The sequence below is a fragment of the Vanessa cardui genome, chromosome 20 (genome assembly GCF_905220365.1).
Source record: "Vanessa cardui chromosome 20, ilVanCard2.1, whole genome shotgun sequence".
Classification (NCBI taxonomy): domain Eukaryota; kingdom Metazoa; phylum Arthropoda; class Insecta; order Lepidoptera; family Nymphalidae; genus Vanessa; species Vanessa cardui.
Window position 1 is genome coordinate 2,952,721 of NC_061142.1, and position 27,921 is coordinate 2,980,641.

Genomic DNA, 27,921 nt, shown 5'->3' on the forward strand with positions numbered 1-27,921 from the left:
CTGAATGATAGAAGGATTTTCTCAATGTGTTCTCAATTAGGTAATTTTCCGTACATTTAAAATTGATTAATAAACGATTTGAATTCATAATATATTTTTTATTCTAGATAATTCACGATAAAACTCCAAATCACGACACAAATTATTTTTCAGATATCCAAAATGACTAAATTATACTAACTATTACCGTGACTCGCCCTCTTTGAAATCGTGTACAAAGTTCACAAAAAAAAAATGTAAACAGATAAGTTATCTATTTATCTTTAAGATTGTATTTCGGACAGTTTAACATTATGTATTCTGAAGTGAAATATAATTATTTGAAAATAAATATATAAAGAACACATTTCGAATTTTAAAAGAGCTTATGTGTTATGTTATTCTAGATCATTATAAATGTCGAATATTAATTTACTCGAAATACGAGACAGTGGAAAACGTATGTGTATATATAGTAATTAATTTAAACGAATCGAAAGACAGACAAATATAATTCTACATATATGTATTATTCATATTTCGAGGTATTCTTTGTTCTATATCGACGCGATTAGCGAATAACTCAATCCACGATAGATATATTGATAACATTCTATTATAAAAATGATAAATATTTTGATATACCGCCATTTCGTCGAGTTACCTAAAGTGCAGTGCTTGATAAATAATATAATGATCGTTTGATGTCTATAATGTTTTTATTAGTGCTAAGTTTCGTAGGCTTGTTAGGATTAAGTGGTGCGCAGATATTACAAAATGGACAATGTGATCCGCAGATACCTCTAGTATCAGATTTCAGTTTGGAAGATGTAAGGATTTGTTTTATTATTATTTTTAATTTAATCTGTGATCGAACTTTTACATTGTTTTAAAATTCGATTCTTAAGGCAAAGGTTACGTTTGTACAGTTTAAAATAAATATTTTAAAAAAGTATTAATAACACTTATGTAAGGAATCGTAAAAGGTGATCTCATTTCAATATTATATTTAGGCGCCATGTTGGAATTTGGACGCATAATATATTAATAAAGATATTGTATCGCGTAATTTTATACATACAATATTTAAGTTTCAATTAATGTATAAAAATAGATTGTAATACTAAATATTACTCTTAAGATTAAATTAAATTCCTAAACCTACTTTCTTTGCTTTGTGATAAATTTAAAAAGCTGAATATAAATAGATATTCATATCATGTTAAATTATTTCATCCGGATATTAAAACAATAATAATTATTATATTTAATGACTTTAAGTTATACGAAAGATTAAAAAATAGCATAAAAAAATATTATAACAAAATAGAAATATAAAATGGAGTCTGAGATGACCCTTTGGTTAGAACGCATCCTAATGATTACGGGTTCGAACCCTGGCTGAATAATTTGTGCCAAAAAGTCATCTCGGCGATGAAGGGAAACATCGTGAGGCAACCTAAATCTAATTTCAATGATCTAGTATAAAAGTAAAGTAACAACCTGTAAATTTCCCACTGCTGGGATAAGGCCTCCTCTTCAATTAAGGAGAGGGTTTGGAACATATTCCACCACGCTGTTCCAATGCGGGATGGTGGAATGCACATGTGGCATCATTTTTGATGAAATTAGACACATGCAGGTTTCCTCACGATGTTTTCCTTCACCGCCGAATACGAAATGAATTATAAACACAAATTAAGCACATATAGTGGTGCTTGCCTGGGTTTGAACCCGTAATCATCGATTAAGATGCACGCGTTCTAACCACTGGGCCATCTCAGCTCTATATTCAATGCTCTACAAAGTGTGTATCCATAACGTAATCCACATTAGAGCAGCGTGGTGAAGTAAAAATGAATCTTAGCCCAGCTGAGGGATATGTAATTACGGCACAAAAAATAACAATTATTTATCAGTTTACATTATAAAAGACAATACTTAAAAGTCTTTCAGTTTTGCCGAAACAAACATAAGTAATTGCTTAGGTAATGATGATTTCCGTTCGAAAACAAATGATTTCATCAACTGAATTACAGTGATAAGTATATCAGTAACATCAATGATTATTTTTTAATTATCAACATACATTTTCCGTTTGCGTCGTAAGAATTAATTAAGCTGAACACAAGTACACTATCTTTATACTAATATGATTATGTAGAGTAACTTCGCTGTCCGTCTATTTACTCAGCCAAATCACTGAACCAAATTAATTGAAATACGATGTGAAAACAATCTTTAACTGTAAGTAAGGATATATATAATATACTTTTTATGCCTGACAACTAACTACCAAAACTGGACGACAACTGGTATAATATACAAGAACTAACTGTGCACGCAATCTTTCGCGGATTTAAATTTAACAAAAACGTTATTATTGAAGCCTTAGTAACTCCTGTTCTCATTAGCTATCTATCAATGGAAGTCCCGTCAAAATCGGTCCAGCCATTCCAGAGATTAACCGGAACAGACAAAAATGAAACAAATGTTATTTTAGTATATTATGTATCGTGTGTATACATTTTCATTTAGTAAATAGCGGTTATTTTAATATTACTAACAGACACTCCAATTTTAGTCAATATATAGATAACTGGCTAACTAATGTGAAAATAAGCGTCTTGTCATTTATTTCTAATTTATTATACATTAGGTCTATATTGTAACAAACTTCCCATGTATAAGTATATTTCTGTTAGTTTCCAATGAATTTTCAAGTTTTATTAAATTTAATTAACATTTCCTCGCGACTACAACCTTAGCATAATTTCTTACTTTTATTTATTAAGAAACATTTATCTGGCAGACTATGTTCCCAGCGCGTTTAAGCAGATAACTATATTACAAATCTATTTTTTTCTTATAAAACTGATATCAATTATAACAGAATACCACACAGTCAAAAATATTAATTTTTGGCTTTTACATTAAGTAAATTATCGTTTGTTAATAATAGGCCTTAGAATTAGGCAGACAGAAAAGGCAATTCATTCTATTTAATTCACCAGTAATATAAACACAAATAAAAGTGACACTTTTTAACTTTTTTATTTAACTTAAGTATAATATAAATAATAAATACGTGCGGCATCTCTACATAGAATATAAAAAAAAAATTCAGGTAAACGTAAAATCATATCTGAGTTAATTGATCAATCGTTTTTTAATTATCGCGATGCGCAAATTACGAACAACGTTTGTATGTTAATATTATTTGTACTGTAACGCAGATTATAATCATGTTTAGCTACAATAATTAAAAAAAAATTAGAGGTTGTTTGTTTGTAACAAACATTATATTATTATACTCTCACTTTTTATATATAAGTAAAACTAATAAATAAGTGATTAGTACATCAACCGAGGTGCTATGTCTTGTGTCTGAGTGAACTTACCACCAGGAATAATTCTAATTTGGAACGTATTCCAAGACCTTATCCTCAAAGGAAGATGAGGCCTTATCCCAGCAGTGGAAAGTTTACAGGCTGTTATTTTCGTAGTTGTGATATAGACTTTGGCTATATTGATTCATGAATGTGTGTGGTTGTATGAATAAAATTAAACAATTAAGGCTTATTTGTATGATCGATAACATTAACTGTTCCTTTATAATTTACTATAGACGACATCCTATATTTTTCTGGTGCAGATTAATAAAGAAAAAACACCAATATTTTATACTCTATAGAACTTAGGAATAACAAAGCATATTATATAAAATTTTACATTTGGATTATTATTTTTGGAAATTGACTTCTACGCAACACAAAAAATACCTCTATAATATTAGTATAGATAAAACGCTCACTTGTAACCTTCAAATTGTAATATATATGTATGGGTTCTATTTGAAGGAATAAGACAGCGAACTCTGTCTATCTGTCTGTTACAAATTTTACAATTGATGCTATCCTTTAAACGATACGTTGAAATGATACTTTAAAAAAATCATATTTGATGCAAATATAATGTGGCACAAGAAACCAAAAAACCCTTTTTGTCTTTATAGTGTGGTACTTATTATTATTATATTATTACAACTTCTAAATTTGCTTGTTTGGTCACCTTAGGGAATTTAGTTAAATTTGTGAATGCAGTTAGAAAACCCAAAAAGTTTAAGTTTTAATATAATTATTTTTAACCTAATGCATTAATGTACACTCATGAAGAATATCATTATATGAATATCTAACTTAATTATGTCCTAATATCTAAACACTTAATTTTTTTAAATATGTCATGTAACGTCAACAAAAAAAGTACATTTTTTTTAATTGAGGTATGTATCATCATGATTCAACTGTTTTATAAAATCCTTTCCGAAGATAAAATATCGTTAGCAGAACTCGTAAAATGTTAATCTGTTTAGTGTTAATCTGCTTAGACAATGATTAATTATCAAAGCATAATCTCACTTAAACAGAATCAACAGGTGCGGCTATTTACATAACAAGCTAACATACATTCATACATTCCGATTGTTTTTTTCTGTATGGACAGGCGGACGAGCAAATGGACCACCTGGTGGTGAGTGGTCACCATCTCCCATAGACAATAGCGCTGGCAGAATATATGTATTTCTTACATTTACTTAATGCCACCAACCATGGGTACTAAGATGATGTATCTCGTGCCTGTAGTTACTCTGACTCACTCATCGTTCAAACCGAAATACTACAGTACTGGATACTGATGTTTGGTGGTAAAATAGTTGGTGAATGGATTGTATCTACCCAGGCTGGCTAGCACAAGATACCACCTACCACCAATTTGTTAATGTTACCTGTCGTTTATAAAACGTGTGAATATTTTCCTAGTTTAATTTGAAGTCGATTTTAACAAACAAATTTTTAAACATAAAAAATATCGAGTAAAGATTTTATTACCTTAAAAAACATAAATCTGTTTGTTTTTCGTAACGCTTAAGTAAGATATGACGTCATAATATTATTGAAATGAAGTAAGCGATTACCGCGATGATTATAAAATATATTTAATCTGTGGAGATTTAAATGTACCGTTTTTTTTTGGACGAGACGAGACGAGATTTATTTGGACGAGTTCTAGTTTATGAGGCCGCAAATCATAAGATCGGACGTTTAAAAATCGAATCAGTTGAATGACAAATAACCAACGACGGCTCAAGAAATAAACAATGTTTAAACCATAGTACATAAATCATTGTTAATGTAATGTGAGGTCATGCCTGCACTTTCTGACAGATTTTCATTGAAATATAAAAACAACATAACGTTATTATCACATTAAATTATGTAATTTGATTATTATTATAATTCCTTGATAGAGTTTGTTCGACAAAAATCAACCATAACCTCGAAGATAAGAATTCGTTAGTATATTAACGGTACACGAAAAAGAGGTTTATCAGCGTACGATAAGATACAAACAGTTATGTACCGTTAAATACTTATACAAAATATATAACTTTACATAATGATAATGCCGGCTAAATAGCAATAAAACTGCGTTATAAATTCACGTTATTTACTTATCTTTGTGATGGAATTGTAAAAGTATATAGTTGTGACGTAAGAATTTCACTGGCGTCAATGGTATTCTGAAAAGCCTGCTCAGAAAATATTGGAATTTGACTTACTTGTGGTTGTAATACAATGTATATTTAATCTGTAACAATTATGGGATTCATTGAAATAAAACTAGTTTTAACGGATTTAAATCGCGTATATTAATTATTTTTAACATACCGACGTTTCGAGCACTTGACAGCGTTCGTGATCACGGGTAGACTGCGCGATTCAAATCCTTTATAACTAGTTTTATTTCAATGTGTATTAATCGCGAAAATTTAAGACATCATTATAATGGGATTCCTCGACCGTGTTTTATAGTGAGTTTTGAGTTAAAAGAGTCTAAAGTATTAACAGTGTAAACAAATCAATTATCCTACAGTTAATACTAATTATTGCCCATACAATGTTCCGTCAAAATATGTATTAGTAGGTATTCACAGCTATTAAAAAAGCTTGGAATTATACTTTTTTTACGATGACTTCCAGGTAGGATATATTACGTTCATTTTTTTATGGAATAGGTTGGCGGGCGAGCCTATGGTCTACCTGATGGTAAGTGGTCGCCATCACCCATAGACAATGACGCTGTAAGAAATATTAAATTATTCCTCACATCGCCAATTCGCAGCCTACCTTGGGAACTAAGATGTTATGTCCTTTGTGCCTATAGTTACACTAGCTCATTTACCCTTCAAACCGGAACACAAAAATACTGATTACTGTTGTTTGGCGGTAGAATAACTGATAAGTGGGTGGTACCTACCCAGATGGGGTTGAACAAAGCACTACCAAGGTAACATAATTGTATTTAACTAACAAGACTTGTTTTTTAACTACTGCTTTTTTGCTAGTTCTTCTCAGTAAATTCTACAGTCCTAATTGATGGTAGCTTCACTTAACATCTTAACATCATTGGATGTTAAATGACTTGTACTTGTAAAAATTTACGATATTTTTTTTCATTAATTATTTTTTTCGAATCGTTTTGACAAATGACTTGACCTTCGTCATTGAAATTAATTATTGTGAATAATACCTTAGGATATATTATCGAAATATTTCCTATTGATAAGATAGAACATACGTGCCTAATTAAAACACTACATTAATCAAAACTAATAGCTTAATAGTTTTGATAAGACTTACATAAAATAGATGTGTGTGAAAAGATAATATTGTTAAAATAACACATTAATAACCCAAATAACATAATGTCAAACGATGCGAACGATATTAAATTCATATATTCGATTTTATACCTAAAGTTACAATCTACCATTTAAATTTTCTGATAGAAACCTTGTCGCTGAAAGGATTGATTGACTGTGTTGAAGTCAAGAACTGGGCCTTAAAAGTTAATTCTTTTCTATTATTACATTTTCTAGTAAAAGTAAAATTTTAAGCAAAGTAATAAGTTAATAATATAAAAATCATTTAGTTATCTAACTTATGTAACACTGTATAGTGCGAAGTTCGTAGTTTCGAATCTAATGTAATTCCTTAAAGCGCTGTAATATCGGTTTCATAAATATCACTACAATTTAATGTTATACTAATATTACTTTCTAACATAGGCCGGACTAAAATTTATTCAATCTTTTTTGCCTACTTAGCTCTAATTCATTTTTCTCTAGACTTTCAAAATTAATGACATATCGTAAACAATGCAGTGTAACAAACCAATTTAACGTAGAAAAATCATTTATATGTTCTTTAAATAGAATAGGATCTAAAATTGATCCTTTGGAGACACTTATTTTAGCTCACAGATCCAGAAAACTTGGCCTTAAGTATGGAAGAATTACATTAAGATCCCATTAAGTTAAGTTTTGTGATTGTTAATATTTCTTACTTAGTAGATCATTCATTTGTCAGATTGCCTGTCTTCGATTTAATAAAAGTATACATATCTGTATTAATTTTTTATTTCTGTTGCAGTTCGAAGGAAGATGGTTCGTTGTCAGAAGAGCTGAAAATCCAACATTCAAAGGAGACTGCGCATCATTAGAAATTAACCGAAACAACAACGAGATAAATGTATACAACAGAGTTGTTAACGAGAACTTTCTAGAAGAAACGAGAGGCACAGCTAGCATCGAAAGTGGAACTGCGAAGTTCACTTTCACAGCTGGTTCAGAGAGTGAGTATATTATATTAGCGAATTAGGTCGAAAAGTAACTACCGCCAAAAGATTAGGAAGGATTTCGATATTGTAACATGTATGAATGAGTTACTAATTATTACTCATGACTTTAAAAAGTAAAGATAAATATATGTTCACTGACGCAAGATATTCTGTCTACTTATAAGATATTTTATCGTCAAACAGTAAAACTCGGTATTGTTTGGTCCCGGTTTAAAGGAAACCTCTGATACAGGCACAAAGGACAAAACATTGTTTGTTCCCGGATTGGTGAAAGTAAGGAATGTTTTATATTACGGGCAGTCGTGACTATTTACCCCCAGATGTTACATTTTCCAGTTCAGATGTTTCAGTTTCCACTACTAGTAACTACTGAGTTTCTTGCCGTTTCTCCTCGGTAGAATCTACTTTCCGAACCGGTGGTAGCTTCACTTAATTGTAAAATGACGTGCTTGTAAAAGCCTACTTGAATAAAGTTTATTTTGATTTCAATTTTTGATATGATATACCAAGTGAATATAATTTAAATTAATTGTATAAATTAGATATAGTTATTAAAAATAATCTGATAATTGTTTTTTAAATGTATGAAATGAGTCACAGCATTAAAATCAACATAATAACAAAATATCTTTGAATTTTTTTCGCAGCCCTCGATTTTTGGATCCTGAGGACAGATTACCAAAACTTCGCACTCGCTTACTCGTGTGTGAATCAAGGACCAAATCAGAGGAATGGTATGTATTGAATACGTTTATATTATATATTCAAATTAATTATATATTTAGTAGTAATAATATCCATTTAACATTACGCTAAGAGAATTTAGTGTACCAATGCTACTAACAAATCGTCAATTGATCGCAATCGAAATATTATCTTTGCTGTTCAGACGTTTTTCTATTCCAACTAACTAAACAGTTGCGGAATGTTCGATGATGGTTTGGCATATTAGTAAAGTCGTATTTTTATCGATATAAATAAGTAGAATTCGCCCTCTGTTAAGTTGAGTTTTATGATTGTGAATGGTCAATGTTGAATGATTTTGGTAGAATTGACCCCAGTACCTCTCTCTCTTCCTCTTCCTCTTCTCATCAGTTTCTTGTTTGTTTGTTATTTAGAAACATCAGTTATCAATAAAAATAATCTATTTCCATAATGTTGTTGAAATTTGTAATTATACTCAAATGATTTCATATTATATTATTAATAATTTACTCTTATTTCAACTAAAAACGCAAACTGACATGAAAACTAGTACCCTTATATATTCGAGCCCTTACTAAATTAACAAACACATAAATATTTTTCACCAAATGTATAAACTTTTGTTCAATGATGATTAACAATTGTCAATCAATTGTCAATTTTACTTGGTGGTAGGGCTTTGTGCAAGCCCGTCTGGGTAGGTACCACCCACTCATCAGTTATTCTTCCACCAAATAACAGTACTCAGTATTGTTGTGTTCCGGTTTGAATGGTGAGTGAGCTAGTGTAACTATAGACACAAGACATAACATCTTAGTTCCCAAGGTTGGTGGCACATTGACGACGTAAGGAATAGTTAATATTTCTTACAGCGTCATTACGCTGAGACAATGGTCTATGGCTGATGGTGACCACTTACCATCAGGTGGCCCATATGCTTGTCTCGCTAACATATACCATAAAAAAAATCATTGGATGATAAAATAATTTATTCCATTCTAGTATACATATGGCAGCTGGGCAAACAAACCTTCTTCCCCAACGATCTGATGGAGGGACTGATGAACCAGACTCTGGTCACAGTCGTGGGCATCGTCCAAGAAGATTTGGTTTCAGTCGATCATTCAGACACCGCTTGCACAGTACTATCCGAAATACCTCCAGGACAGCCTATCATTTTGCCAGGACAATGTAACGCGAACATGGCTGTCGTGGAACAATTTGATGTTGCACGGGTAAGGTATTCTTTGTTTAGTACTATGAGAGAAACTCTTTTGATTTGTGTTTTCGAACAAAGTTCTTTTACGCGATTTACAGTAGATTAAACTAGATGAAACTAGAAAAAAGCGGTATGCCAGAGGACCTTTCCTCTCTTTCTCTTCTACTAATTTATCCCCTTAGTTAATTTTTTTTTATAAGACCTATCATTTTATCCCCTTGTATATCCAGTTTTATGGTGTTATAATACAGTATATATTTTCAATAATGTTTAAAAATAGAATAGAATAAAAATAGTAACGTAACGTAGAACGCTTTTGCACTTTCTACAGGAAACCATATATAGCAATGGCCTGTAAATTTTACACTGCTAGCCGAAGCTTCCTCTCCCTTTGAGGAGAAGGCATATTCCACAACGCTGCTCTAAAGTGGGTTGGTGGATTCAGATTCAGGATGCAGAATTCCTCACGATGTTTTCAAAAAAGAACTTTAAAGGAACTTAATTCCGATCATGTTAAGTAACAGCTCCTATGATGCCATTACTGGGCAAAAATCTTCTCACTGCTTAATAAGTAGATTTGGATAAACAGCATAGGTTATTAGATTTCAATATGAAAATAAAAATAACTTAAGCAACGATTAATATAATCACAATTTTATTGCAGTTTATGGGAGTTTGGCACCAAGTTTCAAGTTACTACTCTGACAACGCACTTGGCACTTGCAATAGAGCGGAATACACACTATCTGAAGGCGTTGTGAACGTTGTTAACAGTCAGGTCGTTAACCAGAGACTGGATACCATAAGTGGAACTGCAGTCGTGAATAGCACGGACAACAGCGCAAGGCTCTTGGTCACACTAGAAGTATTGCCTGGCGGTAAGAATACTCATATTTTATACTGAAATCAATTAGAAAACATTTCACCGAATGAAATAAAAATTATAAGTGACATGTTAGATGACGTCACTATATCTGATTAATTTTCAAGCGCAATAATAATAGTATTTATTTGAAAAAAATATATATACGAATTTACCTAGATCGATTCACATAAAAATTACAATTGTAATCGAAATTGAAATTAATAAAAACAATATCTATTACACATGAACAACAGCCTGTAAATTACCCACTGGTGGGCTACCGTTGGCGGAGAAAGTTTGGAATATTCCACCACGCTGTTCCAATGCGGGTTGATGAAATATTCGTTGATCGAAAATAAATCTAATACTTAATAGATATTCGAATGACATACCAAGTAAATCAGTTATTCTTTATCATGACTCTATACCTAAAAGATAAATACACAATCAATACAAAAACCCTCTAAAGATAAATCAAGAATCCCAGCAACGTAATCTTGATAGAATAGATTGAAATGATCTCACAGAAGCAATTCTGGAGCCCTTTTTTACTCAACATTTATGCTCAAATATTTGTAGTCCAAACGAAACATTTTTCACACCCATAGCTTACTTACTAGGAAAAATAGGACAACGTCTAAATTTGGATTTTGTGGTGAGGGTTTTGTGTAAGCCCGTCTGGAGAGGCACCACCCAATCATCATATGTTCTCAGTTGAACAAGTATCGGCTTGGTGGTAGTGAGGTACAAATAACATAACGTCTTAGCTCGTATGGTAACAACGCATTGGCGTTGTAAATGATGGTTAAAAAAAATTTATTTACATCACTTACCACAGTACCCTTTGCACTAACAAGATAAAAAATAAACAATTATCCCAATGACGTCACAAAATCCAATAAACCTTATTATTTAGAGATGAGTCATAATAAATAAACATATAATTCGGTTGATAATACAATCGCAGTTGCGTGGTATTGACGTAATCGAATGGAAGATGCGATAGGGCGATTACTGAATAAATATTTAAATAGTCAGTGAACATTTGACAAATATAATCGAAGCTTGGAAATCTGCTGCAGCAATCACAGCCCGATTAATTATCAGGAATAGTCAAATATGTATAATAATATGTACAAATTAGCCATCTCTTTGATAAGATAAGATTCTTGGTACTGAATTAAAGTCAATATTTTTAATGAAATTTGCAAAGAATTTCTTGGAGTTTGGGATGTGTCATCTTGGCACGGTAATGCCTCGGAAAAAACGTAAAACTGTTAGCTGCACCGAATATGTTTTTAATAGGATTAGGGGAGTTAAATAATAGAAAATTCATCAGAGTTTTCGATGAATTTCTTGGATGGAACTTTATTTTCTCAAGTGAAAAGAGTTCTTATTTATTTCTAGCTACGCTCACGTTCTTCGTTTTGAATTTCAAGATACAGAGACACTTTCAAAGTAAACAATAAATTAATCTCTATGCCACTTCGAGATAGTACTCAATAAAAATAAATTTATATACTACAAACGGTATTTGTTGTAGACAGTAAAATAATCTCACAAAATGTTTTTATTTAACTTATATAATCAAAAAAACATCTACCTTGTTTTTCTAACGCTATCAAGTGATCATTGTAAGTCAGTGATTCCTTTATCGCGGTTGACAACAGACGAAATATGCTATTTTTTTTTATAATATACTTAGCACGGTATTATGTATTGATAGAGTGTCCTTATCTGCTTTTATAAGACAACATTTTGAATGTCATTTGAGTGCAAAATTAGGTTAAGTATAGATAGCAAAACCACTTTTTCCAATTTATAATTACTCGTTCTGACTTCATAAGAATAAAATACCAATATTCTTAAAAATCTATAAAAACCTATTACATATATAAACATCCTTCAACTTCTTTTCATTCATACAGCACTCATACCACCTGTAAGAAATATTAAAAGATTCCTTACATCGGAATTGCGGCAACCTTGAGAAATGAAATGTCTAAAACAGAATATAATATAATTATATATAAATCGGTTCAGAAAATTCGTAAGAAACCGGCATAAACAGAAAATCATTGTTCAAATTAATGTATTATTAATGATTGAGTTTAATTTTAGGTACTTTTTTAAGCCACAATAATACCACCATAATATACCACAATAATACTTTATATTACAATAATATTTTATCATCAACACAGTAAAATTAAAGTCTTAATATCTAGTTTACCTAATGCAAAAATAATGTTATTAATGTGACTGGTAACTCCTTAGATTAGTACGTTAAAGGGTACATATTTTTGTCTATTTATACGATTTTGATTTTGTATTATATTTGCTCCACTGTAATGTTCTACGTACCTCACTTGCCATGTTTTGACCTGAAGTTCGAACAATAAATTTAATATCATTATGTTAGCTTAAGTTCCATTAATACTTTGAACATATATATATACTAGCGACCCACCCGACTTCGCACGGGTGCAATACTGATACTAAATATACTACGGAATTTATTCATTAACGACATCACATTGCAAGCGTCTGAAGATATCAGTGTTTCTTTACTATATTGTTCGTGTATTATAACCATATATATAATATATATTACAAAAACCTTCCCCTTGAATCACACTATCTATTAAAAAAAAACCGCATCAAAATCCGTTGCGTAGTTTTAAAGATTAAAGCGTACAAAGAAACACAGGGACAGAAAAAGCGACTTTGTTTTTATACTATGGAAAGATATTTTAAATACCAATTTTTTTATTATAAAATTTGACTTAAGCCCTTACTGTTCCAGGACTATCAAATTAAGTTTAAAGAATTGTTTTAGTTATATACAAATTTTTATGTACATGAAATTCAAAATGGGTATATATCATCAATACAAAATGAGATCTAAACATAATAAATAATGTAATAATGCTACTTCATATTGTAGAAACAAAAGTGCACGGGTTATCTTAAAATTTGTTAAACGCTTTCGAGATAAAAATGAAGTAAAATTCCACTTTAAAACGTAAACAAAGTTGAGGTTTAACAACAATAACATGATTTTACATTACAATATGTAATTTCCCACTGCTGGGCTAAAGCTCCCTTCAAGGAGAATGTTAGGAGCATATTTCACTACGCTGCTTCAGTAAGTGTTGGTGGATTGAAATATGACTCATCCAGGTATCCTCACAATGTTTTCACTGAAAGATTTTGACCAGATTTATTGTTTTTAGGTTTCTATCTGATCAAAGCAATTTTTGAAAAATACAAATGTTATTTCCGTTAAGGTATTTTGATAACTGCTTGTAAACTATCTTGAGTGTAATGATAAATATGATTGCCGTAGTGAGGGAATAAGAACATTCGATCTTACCAATCTATGACGCTTTGCATAGTCGCGCAAAAATCTACCCGACTAGACTGTTTAAAATCGTCATCTAACAAGATTGAGTACAATGTAATCACACATCAGTCACTCTCTCCACAAATCATACCTATGTAATAATCATTTTTTATATATTTCTCCATTTCATTTTACAGTATTCGTGGATAGCCCGTTATGGGTACTTGCGACAGACTACACAAGCTATGCAATTTCCTACACCTGTGTCGACCTCCCAAATAATCAAAGAAGAGGTAGGTCAAAAAATATGATAACCTTTTTTGGAAAGAAGTTCTTTCACGCTACTTAAAGTAGCTTTGACAACACACCAGGTCAAGAAAGAGCGTTATGCCTTTTCAGGCCACCTTTCTCTTTCTACGTATCTTCTTCTGTCTCTCTTTCTGTAGTACACAGTTTTATATTATATAATTGAAACTATGTCATGTTTTATGATAGTGAACGCATGGGTGGTGAGTCGCTCCAGAGAGTTGACCCCGGCCGCTGAAGTCGCTGTTAACCGAGTAATAAGATCGGAACTGGATCTGAACAACCGCTACTTCATCAAATCCGATCAAAGCAATGCTGGTTGCTTCTTCTTCCCCGAACCGGACGCGAACAGGCCAGTGACATTCCGCGGTCAATGTGATGAAACTATTCCAGCGATGGCTTCGTTTGATCCCGCTAGGGTGAGTGAATCTACTATTTCAAAATAGATTTATCCGTCTAGTTTTATTCAACATTCTCATTTAAGTTATAATGAGAAAACTTTTATTAATTGAGGCACTGTCAATTTTTTTCAAATGTCCTAATTTTGACAATTATACTACAAGATCACAATTGTACTATTTTGTTCGAGAATAATATACAGCAAAATAGTTATAACGTTGGAAAGGATTTCTGGATTCCAGTCCCTATTAATTGTGAGAGTGAAAAAATAGAGTATACTTTTGCTTTGTTCACACTTGTTCAATTTATTACACCCAGAACAGCTGGCTAGTCTCTCATAGGGACGTAATTTTTTAAAATGAATTAACTGTTATGAAAATGGAAATATATCTTTAGTACCGTTGCTAGCGATGCATTGATGGTTGATTGAAGTCGAAACAAAACACTGAGGCTCTTCGGAATATCACAAATCCAGCCAAGTGGAAGCTCAACTGTTTTACTCAAAAAACTATACTCAAATTGTTACAGTACATGGGTCTCTGGCACAACATCGAGTCTTACCCCTCGGTATTCCAACCCGGCACTTGCAACAATGCGCTATACACTTTAAACAACGGTGTCGTCGATGTCTTCAACACTCAAGTTATCAACCAAAGACTGGACACAATCGATGGTGTCGCGACACTCGCCTCAACTGATGGATCTGCTAAGCTGATCGTTACCTTCCCTGTGGCTGGTACCAACAGTAAGTACTTCTTTTTTGATAGGTAGACCTACGAACAAACAGACTTGACATTTAGTTTTATTTTTATTTAAGATGTTATGTCCCTTGTGCCTGTAGCTACAATGGCTCACTTGGCTAAAACTAAACTTCAAATAAAACAGATTACTTAAATTTCATGTACAGTCGTGGTAAGAAAAGGTTCGTCACCCTAAGATCTATTTCTCATGTGCTCAGTACGAGTGATAATCTGCTTTATCGATCGAGAATGACGTATTGCGTCGCAATTATTTAACGTTTAGATTGAAAAGGTACTTAGAGCTTAAGACTTGATAAAGGAATGAATTTTAAAAATGACAAAGGTTTTCTTACTCTGACTGTACAATTGCGAATAGGTTCCCATACTTGTTCTCAAAATAAAATGATATCTTAGTCGGCATAATATTAGTAAAGTTAGCATAAATATTTTTATAATTGACGCTATTATTATGTAATTACATTGTAGTGATACTTATGTGTTTGTTAAACTTTCCACAGTGACTACTTCGACCGACTACTGGGTGCTGAGTACAGATTACTCATCTTATGCCTTAGTATATACCTGCTTCAACCTGAATAATGACGAAAAACAAGGTAAGATACAAATCATATGTATATTGTATATATAACATACTGTAGTTTGTTTTATTAACGGATAAGCATTACTTATATACATAATTATATTTTGACACTATATATTTATTATAATATAAATACTTTTTCTATTGTTACTTTGAGCTTGGAGATCGGTTCTTAGTTTATTGTATGTTTTTTCTCCGATTTTCTTTTAATTATATTTTCAATTAAGACTTTATACAGTTTGTCTTACTTTTGTAGCAATCAATCATCGGAAAAACCTAATAAAATAAAGTAAAACTAATTGTTGTCTTAAATTTTCGCGATTATTACACATTGAAATAAAACTATGCGTTCGTGGTCACGGGTAGAACGCTGTAAAGTGCTCGAAACGTCGGGATGTAAAAAATAATTAATATACGCGATTCAAATCCGGTATAACTAGTTTTATTTAAAACTAATTGTTTAAGTATATAATATGATGTTATATTTTTCAGTTATGAGTTGGAAATTAAGCAGAACGAAGCAATTATCAGCCGCTGCTAACACAATAATAAATAATGTAATATCCACGATACCTGAGTTAGACCAACGGTACTATGTGCAAGATGACCAAAGTCCAGCTGGTTGCTTCTACTACCCCGAACCCCAGCCAGGCGTACCGGTTATGTTCCCTGGACAATGCGAGAATAACATTCAAGTTACCACCAACTTCAATTTAGCACGGGTAAGGCACCCAATTTTTACCACTGTACTTTTATATGAAATCATTTAATTATAAAAACTTCTGAAACGATGAAGGATCAGTAAATCGGTTGGTTTGAAAAGAGCAAATGTGAGAAATTCCTCCCGTTTTGATTGTCATTGTAAAACGAACTCTAAAACATAACTCTTTATATAGTAATTAAACTTATACATATATAAAGAAGATGACGAGTACAAGAAGCGATAATATGTATTATTTGTTAAGATTTTAATAAACTAAATAGCCCCAAGGGACTAATCACAAAAATTATCCACTTATGAGCGATGGACAATTATTTTATCTCATGTTTATTTTCCAGTTCCAAGGCACGTGGTACGAAGTCCAAGCCTACCCCAAGGAACAGCAGCCAGGGCAATGCATCAACCACAACTTTACTCCCAGTAACAATGGCTTCAACCTCGTGACATCTAGCGTTGACGATCAGTTCTTACAAACCAGCAACAGCGCCGTGCTCCTCACCAGCAACGATGGTAGCGCCAGGATGACAATTACCATTAGAGTAAATAATCAAGGTAAGCATATTGAAGAAGCTTCTGAGCTTCCACTAGCAAACTCCTCCAGTACAGGAGAAGATCTATGGCTTTTTATATAATCCACAATTTGTTAAGTTTCACCATTATGTAAGAGCTCATTCAAACTCCTCATTGCCAGAGGAACCTTTAGTTAAGCACATATTACATTGTAGGCACCATGTCGACGATAGTGTGTTGTGGTAACAACTGGCTCAGTAATAATCATGAACTGTTTGCTTTGATTTCAAACACGATAGCGCTTTAACACTTAAAGAATCACCATAGTTCCAGGCAAATGGTCTTTTTTAATTTAAAATAGGTAAATAGGTAGAAGAGCAAACGCTGAGCAACATGCTGGTGGGTGGTCCATTTACCCATAGATATTGCCATATTGCACCACCAAACTAGACTCTGGGTTATAATGGCTCCTGCATGTAGTTATTCTGGCTCAATCACCTTACTAACCTTACTGAGTATTTGTTCTTTAGTAGTAAAGTAAATAATTATAGCCTTCAGAACCACACCAAACCAGTTAGGCTTGCTCCAAGCCTACCAAGTTACATTGAATACCTATTTGGAATTTGATGACAATAAAAAAATTTCACCCCTTTTCAGATATAGTCATCCCATACTGGATCTTGGCCACTGACTACGATAATTACGCCTTGGCTTACAGCTGTGTTAATGTTGGTCAAGATTTTAGAAATGGTAAGTTTAATTAACTCTTGTAAATAAAACACGAACCAATAAGATAACTTTGTTCAACAACAATATCAGCCTGTAAATTTCCCACTGCTGGGTTAAGGAGACCTCCCTTGTTCCAAAACGGGTTGGTGGAATACACATGTGGCAGAATGTCTATGAAATTAGACACATGCAGATGACACGATGCTTTCCTTCACCGCCGAGTACGAGATGAATTATAAACACAAATTAAGCAGCCTGGATTTGAACCCGCAATTATCGTATAAGATGCATGCCTTCTAACCACTGGGCCATCTCGCCAAAACTTATATTAATAATATTTTTAAAAATAGAACTCATACAATAACCCTTTTCTCTTCTATATACATTCGTGTAAACTTATTTTTTTTTTTTAAATTACAGTTTACAGTTGGAAGCTCAGTAGAACGACACAACTAACTCAACAATCAAACGTAGCAATAAACAATGTAATTTCAAGTGTAACAGTTCTGGAGGAGAGATACTATGAAGCTATTGACCAATCAAGCACTGCCTGCTTCTATTTACCAGAACTGGATCCCAATGAACCTGTGATATTGAACGGGCAATGCGACCCAAACATTCCAGTTGTGCAAAACTTTAACGCGGCTGCTGTAAGTATGTTTTTTATGGTATAGCTTGGCGGACAAGCATGTGGGCCACCTGATTGTAAGTGGTCACCATCACCATAGACAATGACGCTGTAAGAAATATTAACTATTCCTTACATCGTCAATGTGTCACCAACCATGGGAACTAAGATGTTATGTCCGCTGTGCCTGTAGTTACACTTGCTCACTCACCCTTCAAACCGGAACACAACAATACTGAGTACTGTTATTTGGCGGAAGAATAACTGATGAATGGGTGGTACCTACCCAGACGGGCTAGCACAAAGCCTTACCACCAAGTAGTAGTATTTTGAAACAAAACAGTCATGCCACTTCCATAACAAAAATTTCTATTACTATCTAAAACTCAAACTCAAATTTTAAATTTATTAAACTTTATTTAACGTAAAAGCATTACAGTTTCTTATTGATGGTCAAATTAAACACTTGCACCGGTTCGGAAAAAGGAACACCCTGACCTGAGAAGAACCTGTGAAAGAAACTCAGCGGGTCTTTTTTTGTCAAATTAAATTATCTAGTTAATATATTTTCGAATCAAATTCAAATTCAAGAATAGAACCATTATTATTATTGATAGTGATGAAGAAAGAAATACCATAAAACCGTAAAAAGAAACTAACGGATGTTATCCAAATTTTTTTTGGCCGCTTTGTCAGTAGAAATATTCTGCTATCACTAATATTATAACTGCGATAGTAAATCTATCATAATATATAATGTTTATATGTATATCTGTCTGGGTGTTTGTGAACGAATTTGATGAAATTTGTTTTAAGGCAAGCTTGAACACCAAATCGGGCTACTTTTTATCACATCCGAATTAATACGCTATCCCAAATTATCAATATTTATTTCTTATATAAATATGATCTTTACAAAAACGTAATAATTTGTATTACCAAAATTATGACCTAATATATCCGTCAATTTGGCACCTCGATTTACACACACTTACTTTCTCGGGTTGAAATGACGCGAGAATCTATAGCGACGAATAGCGTCGAATGGCGCTATAGGGAGCTATTTCTATTTTTTGTGTAAATCGGCAGTAATCGGTTTTATTGAATTTGCTGATGCTACATCTAAGTTGTGTCGTACGATACGGCACTACTTCATACATGTAAAAAATAACTATATGCATATGTAATCAATATTCTAATATTTAGTATCTCGGACGCTGGCGCCTCATCGAAAGCTACTCAAGCGAGTTCCAGAATGGATCCTGCAATGACGCAACATATAGCTTGGCATCGGACGGAACTGTGGATGTATACAACACGCAAGTCCTGGATCAGACCTTATATACGATCAATGGTTCAGCAGTACTGGCTTCCAATGACGGCAGCGGAAAACTCCTCGTCACATTCCCCAATGGTAAATTACATCCATCTATACACAACAACAACACAACAACAGCCTGTAAATTCCCACTGCTGGGCTAAAGGCCTCCTCTCCCTTTGAGGAGAAGGTTTGGAACATATTCCACCACGCTGTTCCAATGCGGGTTTCTGGAATACACAAGTGGCAGAATTTCTATGAAAATTGTCACATGCAGGTTTCCTCACGATGTTTTCCTTCACCGCTGAGCACGAGATGAATTATAAAGACAAATTAAGCACATGAATCAGTGGTGCTTGCCTGGGTTTGAACCTGCAATCATCGGTTAAGATGCACGCTAACCACTGGGCCATCTCGACATAAATCAAATCCATCTATACATAAAATAAAATTTGAGTGTCTGTTTGTAATATTAAAATAATCGCTTCTTACAAAATACATATGGATGTATACACGGTACACATACCAGATTAACATTTTTTTTCTAATTTTGTCTGTTCGTTTGTTCCGGCTAATTCCTGGAACGACTGGACCGATTTTGACGGGACTTTCACTGGCAGATAGCTAATATAATGAGTAACTTAAGCTACAACAATAATCACGGGCACAGCTAATGTAATATAAATTTCTTTCGAATCTCCTATCAGTTTTCAATGATAACTCTACAGATACAGAACATATTTATAACTAGTGACCCGACACGGCTTCGCACGGATATTGCACCCGCTGATATTAAAAATGAGTTTATTTACGACATCACTTTAAAAACTCAAAAATTTTCTTCTCTACTATATTGTGCATGCATATAAACCTTCCTCCTGAAGCAATCTATATATTAAAAAAAACTGCTTTATCGCTTTTTTCCACTAGAGTAAGACAGCAGTAAGCGACTTTATCTTATACTATATAATGATTACATATTTATTGTAATAACCTTATGTATTTTAGCGCCTGGGCCGAGCGATTATTGGATCCTGGATACTGACTACACATCTTACGCTTTGGTCTACAGCTGCCTAAATATCAACAGTCAACAAAGAAGAGGTATGTATTATTCAATATAAATAATTTATAGTGAACTAGCAATCCGGCCCGGCTTTGCACAGGTATAATCCTTAATATCAAAGAATTTGTTTATTAACGACATCAAAACTCAAACAAAAGCCGTTACAGACGTATTTACATCTCTATCTCTTTTCAGTGTGGAGCTGGAAGCTGAGTCGCACAAGGGAATTAACTCCAACAGCAATTCAGAATATGAATCGCGTTATAAACACCATCGAAGTTCTGAACAACCGATACTACACGGCCATAAGTCACAGCGACAACGATTGTTTCTATTACCCCACCGCTGCACCAAACACACCAGTGATTTTCCGCGGCCAATGTGATCCCAATATTAATGTCGTTAGCAATTTCGATGCCGTAAGGGTAAGTAATCAAAATTAATTTAAAAACAACAACAACAACAGCCTTTATTTGCCACTGTTGGCTAAAGCATCCCCTCCCTTCGAGGAGAATGTTTGGCACACATGTCACCACGCTGTTTCAATGCGGGAATAAAAATTCTGCCCCCTATTAAATGACCATTATTAAATTAGAGACGTGTAGGTTTCCTCACGATGTTTTCCTTCACCGCCCAGCGCGAGATGAATTATAAACACGAATTAAGCACATGAACATTCAGTGGTGCTTGCCTGTATTTGAAACCGCAATCATCGGTTAAGATGCACACGTTCTAACCACTGGGCCATCTTAGCTAAAAAATTATAAAAAGAAAATCAATTTGTAGAAATTTCTTAATTTGGTGATGTATACCATCTAAAAAGTAGCTTTGATTGTCAATGGTGTTGATTTGGTGATGATTTTTTAAATTGTTTTAATCTTTCAGTACATGGGTCTATGGCACGACACTGCATCTTATCCAACGGTATTCCAAGAAGGCACTTGCAACAATGCCTTTTATACTTTGGTCAACGGTACCGTGGATGTATTCAATACTCAAGTCATAAATCAAAGGCTTGACACTATCAGAGGATCGGCTAGACTAGCAACGACCGATGGATCTGCTAAGCTCATAGTCACCTTCCCCATTGCTGGCACTGACAGTGAGTGTACTTCTTTTTTAATAATATGTATCTATGGGCTTTGTGCAAGCCCGCTTGGATAGGTACCGCCCACTCATCAGATATTCTACCGCTAAACAACAGTACGCAGTATTGTTGTGTTCCGGTTTGAAGGGTGAGTGAGCCAGTGTAACTACAGGCACAAGGGACATAGCATCTTAGTCCCCAAGGTTGGTGGCGCATTGACGATGTAAGGAATAGTTAATATTTCTTACAGCGTCATTGTCTACGGGTGCTGGTGACCACTTACCAACAGGTGGCCCATATGCTCGTCAGCCAACCTATACTATAAAAAAAAATTACTTGAGAGCATTAGTAACAGCATCACAATATTCAATACATATTGTAACGCCAAATAAATTGTTATTTGGACACAAGGGATATAACATCTTAGCTCCTTTATTTAGTCCTACATTGGTGTAATGTAAAGAACGGTATATATTTCTTACAACGTCAAAAGATATGGGCACAGGTGAATACGATTAATCAGGTTCAGGCCCATTCGATAATCGATCAACGTCGTAAAGAACGTGGGACATAATCTCTATTAAGATGTTGTTGGGAACTATACCCAGATATGAGATGGTTAGTTGCGATGGATCATTAAATTTCCTACCTGCATCCGATTTCAAATAAAAAAAATACTTTAAAACTTAAAAAGGTGATATCTGTGTATGACCTTGACTATTATTCTTTCAAAAATGCTTGAAATAATATTTTCATTTGTATTTATTTTTAGTGGAAACAGAAACTCCGTACTGGGTTCTTACTACTGATTACATATCGTATGCGCTTGTATACACCTGCGTCAATTTGAACGATGAATACCGTCAAGGTAAGACAAACGTTTATAATCACTATATAAACACACACAATATACCCTTCATATATATATGTATGTTTTATAATTTGACAATGAACATAATCCTGTTCATAAATTAAACTCCTTACTATATAATAATTAAACTTCTATGAAATGTGTATCATTAGAACTTATATTCATTTTTGCAAAACGAAAAACAAATTAATAAAAAGTCTGAGACCACTCACTCGTAATTAAAAACTCAAATATTCTACGCCAAACAGCAGTACTGTTGGGGTTTTCAAACCGGAAAGGTGAGTACGTCAGTGTAATTGCAGACACAAGGGACGTAACCTCTCAAGTTTTGAGGGTCTTGGGTTTGATGTAAGAATAACTTACCGCACATCTTCCTTGGTAGGTAATTTTAAGAGATAAATTTGATTCGTTACAGTCTGGTCTTGGAAGTTGAGTAGGACTAAGCAGTTGTCAACAGCCGCAGCAACTGCTATCAATAATGTCATCAACTTCATCCCTGTTCTCGACAACCGTTATTATGAACAGAAAGACCAAAGCAGAGAAGGTTGCTTCTACTATCCGGAACCCCAACCGGATGTGCCAGTCGTGTTCCCTGGCCAGTGCGATACGACTATACAAGCTGTAGCAGGCTTTAATATGGCAGCCGTAAGTTTATCTATAATATTTACATTAACTTTAACAGCCTGTAAATTTCCCACTGCTGGGCTAAGCCCTCCTCTCCTTTTGAGGAGTAGATTTAGAGCTTATTCCACCACGTTGCTCCAATGCGGGTTGATGGATACTCATGTGGTAAAATTTCGTTGAAATTAGTCACATGCAAGTTTCCTCGCAATGTTTTCATAGAAGAACTAAATGCCAAACATGATAAGTAACACCTACTACATATGTTACCACTGGACAAAGATCTCATTCAACGCCAAGATGAATCATGCTTGCCTGGGTTTGAACCCGCAATCGTCGGTTAATATGAACGCGTTCCAACCACTGGGCTACATCGGCTCTTAATATTTAATTCGATTTTATTATAACAATTTGCAGTATAGAATAATTATCAAATTGTTTTAGTTCCAAGGTGATTGGTACGAGATCGAAGCGTATCCAAAGGATCAGCAAACCGGTCAATGCATCAACCATCAATACTCATTGGCCTCTAATAATATCCTGAATCTGGCCTCGTCTAGCATCTCGAACCAAATTCTTGATATCACCAACAGTACAGTGACGTTCACATCAGCTCAAGACAACAGCGGAAAGTTGACTATCACACTAACATCTGGAGGATCAGGTACAGTTTATTATATATTTTCTGAAATTCTTTCATCATCGTCAATTTATTAGAAAATACATTACCAATGTATGTCTATAATTATTGCTATATTTGGAGTCGGTTTCAGCCAAGAAAACCCTAGAGTATATCTATCAAAAAACAATACGAGAATACTTTAACAAATATGTTTTTTACAAATTACCTTTTATACAATAATATACTGGATCAATCAAGGCGCTCGTACCGCTTCTTTCTTTTAATTGTTGGGGCAAGGGCACCGTGGCTGACACCGGCTCCAAATATACCAATAACTATAACTACGTTATATAATCGTAAATCGACTTTTAAGTAGTCTAATATTTTTCATTTCATTTTACTTAGGAGTACTCTAAAAAATATGTTGAATACGCAATTATTTTTATTACTTTTTAGTGCATATTCATTTGTTTTAAAATAGTGTTTTGTTTGAAGTCGGCTTTTCTTTTTGTTAAAATTTTTATTTATTAAAGCTTCTTATCATCACAAGCAATACTCACGTTATATCAAGAAATCTATTCAAGTTTAATAACTGAACTAACTTTTAATATTATTATTTTTCAGTCATTACTATACCATTCTGGATCCTCAGTACGGATTACGCAAGCTATGCCTTGGCGTACAGCTGTGTTAATCTAAATAACGATTTCGCTGCAGGTAAACTAAATCTAACTAATTTCATTTATTAATCAATTATTGTGATGTTTTATTTAATTATATTATAAATATTTTATTACAGTATACAGCTGGAAGCTTAGCAGAACTAAACAGCTGACCGCTGCAGCTAATGTCGCAATCAACAATGCCATTTCAAATATAGTCGTGCTGGAGAATAGATACTATGAAACTATCGACCAATCAGATGAAGCTTGCTTCTATCTGCCTGAAGCAGTACCAAATCAACCTGTAGAGTTTGATGGGCAGTGCGACGAAAGCATTGCTGTTGTACAAAACTTTGACGCTGCCAGAGTAAGTATTCAAAAACCTATTAAAATATGCAGTTCTTAATTTTAAGTTTCATAGAAACGAGATCATTTATCTTTGATAGTAAATATTATAGAAATCCTACATCTTTTATTAGTTCAAATCTAATTAAATCATTTAGCAAATTATATTAATTGAAGCTACCACCGGTTCAGAATGTAAATTCTACAGAGAAGAACATTTAAGAAACTCAGTAACTACTGAACAACTTTTCAACATTTAAAAATACAAATTCACGTTATTTATATACAATTATATATGTATGTAAGATATCCAGTATGGTAATACAGGACTTGACAAATTACGAGACACATTTCTAACTTTTTTGTAAATTTTAGTACCTAGGAAGATGGCGTCTTATCGAAAGCTACCCAGAACCATCTCAAGTAGGTCAATGTAATGACGCTACATACAGTCTCAACGCAAATGGCACAGTGGACGTTTACAACACGCAAGTCAGGAACCAGGAACTCGATACTATCAACGGCACTGCTGTCCTAGCTTCCAATGATGGTAGCGCCAAGCTCTTGGTATTTTTCCCTGGCAGTAAGTTTCACATTTATGTATTTACCTAGCTTACGTCCATATAATTTATGTATATCACATAGATTGCAATAATGTGTTTTCATACGACTTCACTGGTCGAGTAGTGTGTACACCGGTTTTCATGGGTACGTCACTCCAAGGTCCCGGACTCGATTCCCGAAGTCGATGTAAAAAAAGTTCATTAGTTTTCTATGTTGTCTTTGGTCTGGGCGTTTGTGGTACCGTGGTTACTTCGTATTTTCCAAGTGCTTTAGCTACTTACATTGGGATTAATATATGTGATGTTGTCCAAAGTATTTATTTATATTTATATCTCAATTCAACTGATAATTACAATACTAAAAGATAATGATGACATTAATTTACTCTCATTAAAACGACCCAATATTTTAATCTACTTATACATTGATGTGCTATAATTTAATCATTTATGTTTCAGCGACCACTCCAGCTCCATACTGGGTGTTAGATACGGATTACGACTCGTTTGCGCTGGTTTACAGCTGCAGAAACTTAGAAAACAACAGACGCAGAGGTAAACAATACATTATATTTAAATCAAAATATATTTGATTCGATTAAGCCTAAAGTTCTGTTGAATCGTCACTTTATAATTTTCCTTTAAAATCTTTCTGATTGAAGCGATAATGTCGACATTATCTGCGTCGAAGCTACTCCCTGAAACAAATATTTTTTTCGGAAGAAATAAATCGATCACGTTTTTGTACTAAGGATTGAAGTCATATAAAACTTAAATTGGTCATAAATTTCTTCAACTCGTTAGACATCGTCTACGTTGTAAATAATGACTGATCAACCAGTTTCTATTTGAAAGCAAATGGTTCCACATCTTTTTGATCCATAAATAATTGGCTCATGTGTTCAGCTTAGCCTTAATCAGTTTGAAAGTTAAAACTTCTTTTTTTTCAGTTACCAGCTGGAAACTCAGTCGAACATCCCAATTGACATCTAACGCAGTCGAGAGGATCAACCAAGTCGTCAACAGAATCAACGTCCTGAACGCCCGATACTACGAACGCGTAGACCAGTCCGACGCCGCCTGCTTCTACTATCCCACACCAGGTGTTGCGCCTGTCATCTTCCGAGGACAGTGTGACCCAAATATTCCAGTTGTTACCAATTTCGATGCTGCAGCAGTAAGTATACAGAATACTCATATTTATAATCACTACAAAATCGGCCCGGCCTCGTCTGTCTGTCTAAATGTTCGCGATAAACTCCTAAATTACTGAACTGATTATCATTTTTTTTTTTGGTTTTCACTAATAGACAGAGTGATTCCTGAGCAAGGTGTAGGTATATAATTTATTAAGTTTTTTGTTTAAATAATTGTTAGACATGTCGGAAAATAAAACTACCAAAAAATATAAATAAACAGAACTTACGTCCACCCGGGCGAAGCCGGGACGGACCGCTAGTATGTTTATGAAGTTTTGTTAATAGCCGTCTATATATTCAGATAGGTCATATTGCTAAGTTATTGGTGATATGTTTCGAAAAATAGCGCAATCGTTCATATAACTACTAGACATGTAAAAAGGTTTCAGGATCGTTTCCACTGGGTCATTGTCGCAGCCGCTAAAATAAAATTTAAGCGTTATAGGAAAGATAGGATTGTTAGTAATTCCTTACATCGGGGTATAGCTATCGATCTTACGCAAAAAGGACAATCACGCCTGTATTCAGTTAGCAAACAACAATATTTAGTATTGTCGTGTTCCGATTTAAAGGATTCAGTAAAGATAACTGAAACACAAGAGATACAATGTCTTAACACCCAAGATTGAGTTGATGTCATGTAAGAAATCGTTAAAACGTACGGCGCCGGTGACCACCTGAAACTAGTTCAATTATTTTTCCTTTGGTTCATCACTGATGATGGAAATATATAGATCCAAAAAGTCATGTACCAAATCATAATTATTGAACATGACGTTATTCAGAATTTCCTTCATTCGATTGTTATATTGTCTTTTATAATTTCCAGTACACCGGCTTGTGGCATGACACCGCTTCTTATCCGACTCAGTTCCAAGAGGGCACGTGTAACAACGCACTGTACACACTAGCTAATGGCGTTGTAGACGTGTTCAACACTCAGGTCATCGACCAAAGGTTGGACACTATGCGTGGAGTTGCCAGACTGGCGACAACCGATGGAACCGCGAAACTTATAGTCAGCTTCCCCATTGCTGGTACCAATCGTAAGTCATGCAAATAATATAATTGAATTATTTCTAATCCTACATGATTTATTATATGAATTTGATTTT

The 27,921-nt window shown here is 33.8% G+C and overlaps 1 protein-coding gene across 2 annotated transcripts in view; it reads left to right on the top strand.

Moving 5' to 3' along the window:
• The first annotated feature begins 616 nt into the window (after nucleotides 1-616).
• LOC124538552 overlaps nucleotides 617-27,921 on the top strand; it is a 45,524-nt gene continuing 18,219 nt past the window's right edge. The window contains exons 1-26 of one of the 2 annotated variants that reach the window (XM_047115639.1): nucleotides 617-809; nucleotides 7,476-7,677; nucleotides 8,331-8,417; nucleotides 9,391-9,623; nucleotides 10,272-10,485; nucleotides 14,016-14,111; nucleotides 14,314-14,543; nucleotides 15,052-15,268; nucleotides 15,782-15,877; nucleotides 16,357-16,586; nucleotides 16,924-17,137; nucleotides 17,753-17,845; nucleotides 18,245-18,474; nucleotides 19,659-19,866; nucleotides 20,779-20,874; nucleotides 21,032-21,261; nucleotides 21,722-21,938; nucleotides 22,696-22,791; nucleotides 23,210-23,439; nucleotides 23,860-24,079; nucleotides 24,662-24,754; nucleotides 24,837-25,066; nucleotides 25,420-25,627; nucleotides 26,067-26,162; nucleotides 26,558-26,784; nucleotides 27,636-27,852. In XM_047115639.1, the coding sequence (XP_046971595.1) occupies nucleotides 684-809; nucleotides 7,476-7,677; nucleotides 8,331-8,417; nucleotides 9,391-9,623; nucleotides 10,272-10,485; nucleotides 14,016-14,111; nucleotides 14,314-14,543; nucleotides 15,052-15,268; nucleotides 15,782-15,877; nucleotides 16,357-16,586; nucleotides 16,924-17,137; nucleotides 17,753-17,845; nucleotides 18,245-18,474; nucleotides 19,659-19,866; nucleotides 20,779-20,874; nucleotides 21,032-21,261; nucleotides 21,722-21,938; nucleotides 22,696-22,791; nucleotides 23,210-23,439; nucleotides 23,860-24,079; nucleotides 24,662-24,754; nucleotides 24,837-25,066; nucleotides 25,420-25,627; nucleotides 26,067-26,162; nucleotides 26,558-26,784; nucleotides 27,636-27,852 (4,636 nt within the window). In that variant the 5' untranslated portion in view covers nucleotides 617-683. The remainder of the gene's footprint in view (nucleotides 810-7,475; nucleotides 7,678-8,330; nucleotides 8,418-9,390; nucleotides 9,624-10,271; nucleotides 10,486-14,015; nucleotides 14,112-14,313; nucleotides 14,544-15,051; nucleotides 15,269-15,781; nucleotides 15,878-16,356; nucleotides 16,587-16,923; nucleotides 17,138-17,752; nucleotides 17,846-18,244; nucleotides 18,475-19,658; nucleotides 19,867-20,778; nucleotides 20,875-21,031; nucleotides 21,262-21,721; nucleotides 21,939-22,695; nucleotides 22,792-23,209; nucleotides 23,440-23,859; nucleotides 24,080-24,661; nucleotides 24,755-24,836; nucleotides 25,067-25,419; nucleotides 25,628-26,066; nucleotides 26,163-26,557; nucleotides 26,785-27,635; nucleotides 27,853-27,921) is intronic. The other variant, XM_047115640.1, reaches the window with a different exon arrangement.